The sequence below is a fragment of the Amphiura filiformis genome, chromosome 18, assembly GCF_039555335.1.
Source record: "Amphiura filiformis chromosome 18, Afil_fr2py, whole genome shotgun sequence".
NCBI classification, from domain to species: Eukaryota; Metazoa; Echinodermata; class Ophiuroidea; order Amphilepidida; family Amphiuridae; genus Amphiura; species Amphiura filiformis.
This window is the reverse complement of record NC_092645.1, coordinates 17,822,726-17,832,874: the sequence shown is the minus strand read 5'-3', so window position 1 is coordinate 17,832,874 and position 10,149 is coordinate 17,822,726. Positions and strand designations below refer to the sequence as shown.

Sequence of the window (10,149 nt, the reverse complement as noted above, 5' to 3'; positions counted from 1 at the left end):
TAATATATTTGATATTTTAACTTGTAAGTTTTCATTTTGCATAATATTATGTAATTTGTGATACTTAATTTGATTTTACACAACTATTATAATCCGTGTATTAAACATGTTAAATAAAGATTATGGTCTTCTATGCTAAGTGGCAAGTATGTCAGCATTTATCCAAGTGGTGTAATTATGTACACACTATATATCGTTATAGGCAATTATTGCAATTAGTGGTGGGTTATTTCTACTTTTACAGGCATATTATGCGTTTTGCAAAATTACGAATTTACGCATGAATTTTTTTAATTAGAGAACAAAAGATCAGTACTTCAGCTTTAGAGGGCAGCGTGTCAATTTTTAACGGTGTTCAGCGTGGTATAATTAAGTAATCAAAACAGAGCGGCATTAACTAACGGTGTAGGCAGCACGGTCGGTAAAATTGATATGGTGCCGTCTGTTACCTGTTCTCTAATGCAAAATAATTCATGACAATAATAACATGAATTTAACAAGACGACGAATACAGATTCGGCCGTCAAACTCATAATAATATCACATCTGTTTATATAATCGGCGTGTGCACACTGGTCACCATTGGATTACCCTTTAATAACTAATAATGTTAATAAGGGAATCCGTATGAAATATCTCCTTGACCGCTTGCTCTATTCTGTATTAAGAAATTAACAAGACAATAGAATCGTTTAAAATGAATTCATAATACATCCGACGTGAATTCACTTATACAGAGACAACACACATGAATATAATATACTGGCTATTATTATACATGAAGTTTATAATGTCGTTATATCGTTATAATAAATTTATTTATTTTTTTATTTATTTATTTATAACATTTGGCACAAGGCCAGGCAGATCCAATATTGATTACACAATAAATTGAAGGATTGCCCTTACATTAAAATCAGAAACATTACTAGAAAATACATATAATCAATACAGAATAAAATAAAACAAAACATAAATTTATTTATAACTAACGCATTAGTATATTTTTGAAATTGACTTTTTTAACAAAAGCACATTTGGGTTGACAAATTATTGGATCGCTTTCAAGATTAAAGAAAAGAGCAGAATATTTTCAAAAGTGATGCCAATAATCAACCAAAGTGTGTTTTTGCTAAAGAAAAGTAACTGTCTAAAATATATAATGATGTGTTAGCTATTATCATAACCGATCGATTAATATAATAATAGGAAAAAGTATCAAGTCAAACCTGTAGAGAATAGAAGTTTGGTGTGACAAGGGAGGTTGCAGAAGGAGCATCGCCCCCGCGGTATCCTGGTAATGGCTCACTCAAACCCATGCCTCCAACATGATTAAACGGATTTGGGTTAGGAGCTGTAGTGGCTCGTAGTCGACGCAAGAAAAGACAGCAGCTCATCAGCGCAACCATTAGTGCAGTTATAAGAACCAAACTGCCGATAATGATGCCTGAGAGGGCACCTGGTGACAAGGACTCTGGCGTTAAGGCAGTAGGAGACGGTACTAGAGGAAAAACGAAAAACAAGATTGGAAGTAAATTTACGCTTTGCTATTTTCTTTTTCTTTTTCTCAGACGTTCAATTAGAATTTAGTATTATGCAGGAAAATAGTGATGCAGGAAAATGTGGCAGATACGACTTACCTTCATTTTGGCATTTGTTTCCAACAAACTCTGGCGAACATCTGAAAGAGAAATATGTCTTAGAAATGAGTTATTTAGTATTATTGGAATAGACGAAATATATTGATATCACAAATAAGTCAACCATCTCTATTAAAAATGCATGAACATAATCAAGGACCGTGTATAGGCGTCCACCTATTGTAAACAATAAGGCTTGTAATATGCAAGTTGTTGGTTTACAAATTATCTTCAGTTGAGCAAGCACACCTAATACTTTGATGAAACATCAAATTTCGGTATTTTTCGATGGCAGGCGAGGCTTAAAAATAATGTAAAAATAATCAAATAGAAGTTCATGTGCTAAATACAAATTCAAACTGGCGGTTAACGCTGCAGTACATATCACAATAATTTACCTGCACGCGTACAGAATATTTCCGGGAATCGATTCGCATGTACCACCATTCAGACAATGTCCATCTGGGCACGATACTGTGACATCTATTGTAAAGAAAAGTATAAAAAGCGTGAAAATATAATCTTTTTAATGATTTCAAAATGTGTATATAGGTATGGGATACGCAACTTTCTCATGAACATAAAAACAATGTGGCATGAGTCCTCGCTGCAAGAGGTATTGTATTTTATAGGCTGAATAGTTATCCAACCCAAAGTGTTGCAATTAATATAGACAGTATCATTATGAATTTGGCAGACGGCCGAATCCGGTTTCGGCTGTTGGTAAATTTATGTCACTCATACATTATTTTTGAATTAGAGAACAAGGGATCAATGTTTTACCTATAGAGGGCAGTGTATCATTGTTTCATTTTTTTACGATTATCATGGTAGACCGTATTGCGATGCACCGTTAGCTAACCCTGTATGCCACCCTCTTTTGATTATGCTGTTATCATCTGATGTCGGTTAAAAGTTGACACGCTGCCATCTATTATGTAATTTTGATCCCTTGTTCTCTAATTCAAAAATAATGCATGGGTAAACATGAATTTACCAAAAGCCGAATCCGGATTCTGTCTATCGAGTTCATAACAATATAAACGAGTTTAGTTCCGCACGACGTACAACCCAACTGATATATAGCAAGAGAATGTCCATGCATGGAATTGGACCCACGACCTTCCATTATTACTAGGTGGTGTCCGAAATTACAAACCATTCCGTTTACTCACCCTCATCAATCTGCCGAGGTTGGACAATAACAACCGCACACCGTGATACACCTATATCTCCCGAAACTGAGCTCTGAAGACAAACCTCAAAGTAGTGCTCCTCCTCAATTTGTACGCCATCCTCTAGCCTTACTACAACGTCTTGAAAACCTACACCTGGTTGGAAGTCAATCACACTATTTTCCAGAGAAACGAAGTCACTTATAGCAGATGTTGTCAACGCTTGAATTGAAAGTTCTATTAAGTTGAAAAAAAAGAAATATCTGTCACCACCAGGAGGGCGGTTCTTGGTATTGTATAGTTGTATTTTTTAACATATATTATTACAATGACCTCAAGTGATTTATAACTGACCTTTTGCCGCCAGATCATCAGACGGCCTGAAGATGCACCTAGAATAAGGTGCGATACTGGGCCTCTCAAATAAACGTGACTCCTGTTGATTACTTTTATGATTCCAATTTAATATGAACCCTAGATAGCCTTTGCCCTCATATGTTTGACCCTGCATAATGGGGCCATTATGTCCAAACCACATTGAAATCCATGAACGCATTTGGGAAAAATCAACAAATGAAGCCAATGTTAACATTTTTGTGCAAAAGAGTAAAATTTGTAAAATTTCAGTGATTTGCTCATCCGGACGATCATAAAAATCATCAAAATTTTGGTAACTTTGTCGTTGTCATAGATTTGTTAACATAGCCTGCTAGTGGTTCAGCCGAAAGCCAAAATAATGCATTTACATGAATTTGTAATTTATATATTGACAATATGAATTCGTTACATGTATTTGAATGGGGCTATACTTCGTTAATACTGCTGTTTTCTTCGTTGTTTGCCAAATTTTTAATTTCAAAAATTTCAAGTGACAGTTTTTATGATTTATCCTTCACTTGATAAACAAGTTTGCGGGGACAACAAACCTAAAAACGATCTTGTTTCAACACACTCATGAAAGATAAAGTACAGGTCCAAAATATACTGGACACTCACGCAAACCACACGTAAACGGTTTGCAACTCACCTACACGTCCTGGTGTTACTTGGTCTCCAGATCGAATGATTTGTAGAGCAACTGAAGATTCCGTGGATGCTAAGAAATAAAGAACCTTGGCAAAATTATATGAAGATGCTGCAAAATAACAAATACAATGACATTAAACTTAACGATAAACTGCGTCAACCTGTTTAAGTTTATTGAACATTATTAAAGCGGTGATCACAACTAAAAAGTTTAACCTAATTCAAGTATCGCAACCTACGATGTCCATAACATAATTACATGTACTTACCTTGTATGTCGTCATCATCCAAGATAGTTACAATAGTCATGCTCATATCAGATACAGCTTCTCCTATTTCAGGGTTGTGTAAGAAAACTTTGAGCACTTCATCTCTTTCAACCAATGTATCATTTAATATCTCAAGTGTCACGGTTTGTTCGGATTCATAAGACGCAAACAGTACTTGCTCATTGAGAAGGGTGAAGTCAGCATCCTGACTTGCTGTTAGTTCTTCCGACTTTATATCTATCGAAATAGCAGATATGTACAAAATAACAAATGATAATAGTAAGTAGACAACTACCTCTGAGCTCTGAAGACAAACCTCAAAGTAGTGCTCCTCCTCAATTTGTACGCCCTCCTCTAGCCTTACTACAACGTCTTGAAAACCTACACCTGGTTGGAAGTCATACCGGCTCATGCCAGGTATATATATATATCGTTATGAATACGGCAGACGGCCGAATCCAGATTCGGCTTTTGGTAAATTCATTTTACACATGCATTACATTTGAATTCGAGAAAAAGGGATCAATGCTATATCTATAGAGGGCAGCATATTGATTTTTTAACGGTTGCGGTCAGTGACCGTACTGTGATGCACCGTCAACTAACCTTGTATGCCGCCCTCTTTTGATTACTTATTTATGCTGTTATCATCTGGTCTCCGTTAAAAAAATGATATGCTGCCCTCTATCATGTACAGCATTGATCCCTTGTTCTCTAATTCAAATGTAATGCATTCGTAAAATAAATTTACCAAAAGACGAATCCGGATTCGGCCGTCTGCCGTATTCATAACGATATGTATATATCATATTATTTTGTTGAACTCTATACCGGAGCGTATTAATTTTGTTAAGAAAATAGTGTGGCCACAATAAATGCATGTATTGTACTTTGCTCCATGAATTACATTTCAAAGTGAATATTATGATTGTGAATCCAAACGGATATGAACATTTGCGTATACTCACGAACGAAGCCATTTGCTGACAATTCACCCCTTCTTAAGATCTTTATTGCCACATGGTGTCCAGACTCGATTACTGCATCTTCTGAATATTGCAATACGTACCACGTGGCTAAAAAGTAATAAAAGCACAACAGTGCAAAAAGCAGCTATATTAAAATCAAATCCTTCTTCTATGCAATTTGGAATTCAAAAATGAATTAACAACAAACCAGCCATGATCATAGTTAAATGCAAACTTATCATCGCCGTAATGTTTCCTTCGACGACAAAAAGTCCTGTTCTATGGATACACTTGCCATGTAGGCTTAGTATTGTTGCAAGAAAGCTCGTGCAGTCTTTCGGTTAATAGTATATTCAAGTTGGCGCGAAAAGTAATTCTGGTAAATTAAATCAGTGCAAATAATATCGATTAAATATTCTCGACTTACGATCCCGTATGGTTATTTCCGACTTCCATGGTGATACCACTCTACCACATCGTGTTGAATCATCAGAAACTCTTATAGAGACCAAAAAATTATCCAAATATTCTAAAACCTTGTCGCTTTGAATCGTCACTACTTTGAACTCCATGTTGCTTCCTTTAGCGAATGTTAGTAAGGCGTCTCCTTGTGGATTGAAGTCGGTCGGCTGCAAAGCTCCGAGTGACTTGTAAGTGACAGCTGCAGTATCAAATACAGTAAACTTGAAGTAACGACTTTTTTATAAAAGTTTATAGCCTTCATGTTACTTTGAATCGAGAAAATGTTACCATAAGTTTTATACGATATACCGTAAAACCTCGTCTACAATATATATATATAGAGCGTTTTTGAAAGCTAAATGAATACGAAACATTCATAAACATGCCAATGCCACAGATTGGTCTTACAATCTGTTTGTGTTTGCTTGTATCTGTGATTTATTTGCTCAAACACCATAATATTACAATTTTGTCGATGGATAGCGCCTGGATTAATTTAGCCCTCATCAGAAGCACACTATATGCTTGTGGACTAGGTTTTACGGTACTTCATTCACCGCCTCATCTCAAGTACAATTGTCCTTTGTAAGATTTTGCTTGTACTGTTATAATGTCTCTGACCCTAACTCTCCTAAACAGGCCCAGACGGGTAACATCTGTAACAACAGGGGGAGTGTACGGATAGGGGAGCACCATATGGCCACATAAAATGACAGTTTGGTGACACTGATTCCAGCTCATGAGAAAAAAGAAAGCAGCAACCTTATCCTGGGCTAAAAACTCCCAATACCATATGAACACGCCTGAAGTGATGATGTAACAGGATTTACCATAACAATAGGTTAACATTTTTTTAATATATCGCCCTACACTACAAGCATGTTGTACTCATCACATGTATTTGTCTGCAATCATAGATTGAATACAATACTGCTCTTTTCAAAGATACAAATTTTACAGGTGCGAGTGATCAGCATAATAATAGGATTACGATCCACGTCTTTGTCCTGTTCTTTGACATAATGGACGTACTAGTTTAGTCCGACATATTCGAAAAGTTTAGACCTTACGTATACCCTGTGTACGCAAAATCCGACAATACGATGTCTTATAACAGCCTTTCGTGCTTCATTATGTACCTACATTGATTAGATATAAAAACAGGGAAAATCTGTTCCTTCTGACCAGCGGGGAACCAAAGGATGGACACAATTAAAAACAGGGAAAATATGACACAACATCCAATGGGGGAGTAACACAAAGTTAACAACATTTGTTTATATGTTTTGTGTTACTCCCCATTGATGTTGTATCATACTTTCCTGTTTTCAATAATTACATTGATTGGGAAATAATAGTATTACTGATACTCACCTAATGTGTCCGTGCGGTCTAAATTGCTCCCTCTATGTACTCGAATTATCAGATTGTTCCCTTCTGTTGCTGTGTACTGTGCTTCTTCAATCCAAAACATAGCTGCAATTTACCAAAAAAGTAAAATTACTTGTAATACATGAATCAACCATGATATAACCAGCTTATCATTGAACAGCTGTTACTTATACATATATTTATTATCTTAAATCAAAGCCTTTTTACAATCCCGGCCTAAAGTAGCTAGAACACTTGTGTAAAAGTAGCTGCAACACCTTCTTTGGTGTGAAGTCTGAATAGTTTTCCACTACTACAACCCTCCACTGCCCCACCAATGTTGGATGCCTTTAAGTGTGCATGAACAACAAAAAAACCCGTCAACATAGATCGGGATCGGGAGGATGGGAGCCATAATTGAAGTACGCATGTTAAAGTATTCAAACAAGTTAGACGGGGATAGTAGGCTTTAACAGCAAAATCTAACTTAAAATATGTGACCAATTAAGCGCCTAGGACGCTGGTGATACGGAGTACCCAATAAGGGACATTGTACAAACGTTGTGAAAGTGTTTCTTTTGAAGGTGGCAAAGACATCAAAAAGGAACCAGTAATAGTTAGGTCAAAGGTAAAGATTAATGCATGTGTACCATTAATAGAAGTGCTCTTCTCTATTTTGAAGCGTTGAGAGCAGACTCCTCCTTCACATTCTGAGTTGGTACTCATTGAAAACTATCCGGACCGCTGCCCCATTGTGCCCTCGCCAAGTATTTTTAAACGAAGACCTACTTACACGATACATCTTTTATGCATACTGATGTTGTGGAAGGGCTGACGGTCACAGTATTTGACGTTATGAAGGCATCGTCTTTTATGCAGAATGATACCGTGAAGCATTCCTTGCCTTCTATGACACTATCCTTGTATGCTTCGATAGGGATTGTCTTGATCCATTCGTTTGGGTTGAATGTCACTGACTTCATTGGGATAAAGAAATCAACTGCAATAAAATATGAAAATATGTGGATATTATTTATGGACATTTTTATGAGAAATATTTCACTTGTATTATATACTGAACTATATAGTGTGGCTCAGTATAAAAACGGTCAAGGCACATTTTTATTTTGAGAAAAGGAGTTTTTGAAATCTTGTATTCACAAGGAAATATAAGAAAGGGCATTCTCTTTAACTAGTAATTTATGTGACAGATAAATAGAGGACACTAGGGCACTTTCACCTGAAAATCTAAATTTGATCAAAATGTGCCATGGGTCGTTTTTATACTGAGCCACTCTTGATCATCTACCTTTTTGCTCGTGTCATATTTTTGGCCAACTTATTAACAGATCAACATTATTTAACATCTTATCAATAAGGTATCAGATACAGTTTACACCAACACATAGAAAAATGTCTGCTATTTTTATAAACCCATAAACCCATCTACAGATCATCGTTTTCCATGTTATCACGTACCTTTTCCACAGCTAATTTGCTGGGTATCCATACCAGCAATGTAGCCGTATCCTCGATTGCTTCGATAAGCGTGGAAGATAACAAGAAATTCGGCTTGCGGATGATTGCTTCCTATAGTGTGCTCTGTCACGACAGCTGATAAGGAAGGACTTTGAGAGGCACATAATACACCATTTTCTGACGCAATGACATTCCAACCGTTCTCTACTGCGATATTTCCATCGTATGTCATACTGACAAGATCGATGCAACGACTTAAGATGATGAAGTACTGATCAGATGATGGGTCGTTTGTCACTGGTACAGTTATATCATGTCTTGGATAATGAGAAACTGCAGGAATAAGTAACATATCGGATAAGGGTTCTCCACTTATGCCTTCCGGAAATTGAAGCACCATGATTGGTTGATCAGCAGTGATAGTAAGCAGCATATCTGGGTTGCTGTCTACATGCCGTTCCAGGTAATCTCCTGCGTTGGAAAGAGTAAGAGTAGAGCCGTCTGATACGGTTACACAGGTATCTGAAGTGGAAGCGATTATTCGAACTCGGTAGCCAGATGTACCTTGGAAAGGCGCTAAGATAAAGGTTCCAGTACTCCAGCTACAAGTAGGAAGTAGCTGCTCTACCAGATATCCGGTGGTTGCTGTATTGACTTGGAAAGACAATACAGAAACAGGCTGATCTGCGCTAATGAAAGTTCCCGTCAAATCTCCATCACTTACATGTAGGTAACTTTCATATGGATCTAGGTCTATGGTTTCTATTGCTCCCGCCTCTGTAGTGTATTTCACTAGAGTACGCTGGTTTAAGGCAGATATTGAAAATGCACTCTTGCTCGGTATATCATTTGTTGGCTCGTATGTCACGATGTAGTACGATAAGTCAAGCGAGGATGAAGGAAGCAGGTTAAAACCTCCTGGTTGTTGACTATCTTGTGCAACAATCCCGTGAATGGATACCTCACTACTGGCTATGATGGTTACAGTTTTAGTATGTTTTAGAGACGAATCTTCGGGATAGACAATTGATGGTAACTCAAGCTCAGTAGTTAATGATGGTGACACTAACAATGTTGTTTGGTATGAAATCCCCGGTATTTGTACACTCACAGTGACAGGGGTGTCAGATTGGGTAGTGAATGATAACGTTGTTGTTTCCGAGCCACTCGGCTTCATCAAGGCAAAAACGTACTCCCATTCATCCAAAGATGTGTCACAAATTTCTGAAATGAGTATGAATACATCGTTTAATGATATTACACTCCTTTTCAAAAGATTTGACAGCAGAATAAGTAGCATTAAATTTGTAGATAATTAATATCACAATGTATTTCGTAACTTGATTCGGAAGTAGAATACAAAACAATGTAATTTGTTTATACACAAATTATATCATTTTGCATAAGATCTGTCTTTTCAGACTCAGTGTAGTTTCATTATCTTACCGACGTCAAATGCTTTTGAGACATCCCCGTGTCTATGCAAGATTAAGTTAGCTGTTGTCCTTCGTCAACCAATACAAACTGCGGGATGATCCGGCATAGCTCTGAAAGGAAAATGTAGATTCGTTTCCGAACATATAATTGAATACATGAATACAAAAGCCACCTAAGTCCATAGGAAGTGATTTTGAGAGAAAAACATGTGTATTATTTTAATTCCTTCAGTTAGATTTACCTGGTCAATATGGTAAGTTTTACGTGCAAATGAGTGGATTAACCTGTATTAGGTATGACGATTAGCATTTCAGGGACTTCG

At 36.8% G+C, this 10,149-nt stretch overlaps 1 protein-coding gene across 1 annotated transcript; it reads right to left on the bottom strand.

The window, feature by feature from the left end:
* Nucleotides 1–227: 227 nt before the first annotated feature.
* Nucleotides 228–9,929, bottom strand: LOC140139951 (uncharacterized). The gene is made up of 13 exons (XM_072161736.1): nucleotides 9,837–9,929; nucleotides 8,391–9,614; nucleotides 7,705–7,911; nucleotides 6,915–7,016; nucleotides 5,506–5,739; nucleotides 5,079–5,186; nucleotides 4,111–4,347; nucleotides 3,843–3,950; nucleotides 2,816–3,052; nucleotides 2,039–2,123; nucleotides 1,641–1,681; nucleotides 1,230–1,501; nucleotides 228–658 (listed from the first exon to the last, which is right to left on the bottom strand). Exons 2-13 carry the CDS (start codon nucleotides 9,565–9,567, stop codon nucleotides 611–613), a joined length of 2,856 nt encoding a protein of 951 aa, XP_072017837.1. The 5' UTR covers nucleotides 9,568–9,614; nucleotides 9,837–9,929; the 3' UTR covers nucleotides 228–610.
* Nucleotides 9,930–10,149: the final 220 nt, after the last annotated feature.

Bases quoted from the DNA above. Each gene is read 5' to 3' on its own strand.
- LOC140139951 (XM_072161736.1), bottom strand. From the start codon at position 9,567: ATGAAGCCGAGTGGCTCGGAAACAACAACGTTATCATTCACTACCCAA. The intron at 4,348-5,078 runs GTGAGTATACGC...CTATTTCGATAG, and splicing joins GTCAGCAAATGGCTTCGTTC to ATATAAAGTCGGAAGAACTA. The intron at 3,951-4,110 runs GTAAGTACATGT...GTTATTTTGCAG, and splicing joins GGATGATGACGACATACAAG to CATCTTCATATAATTTTGCC.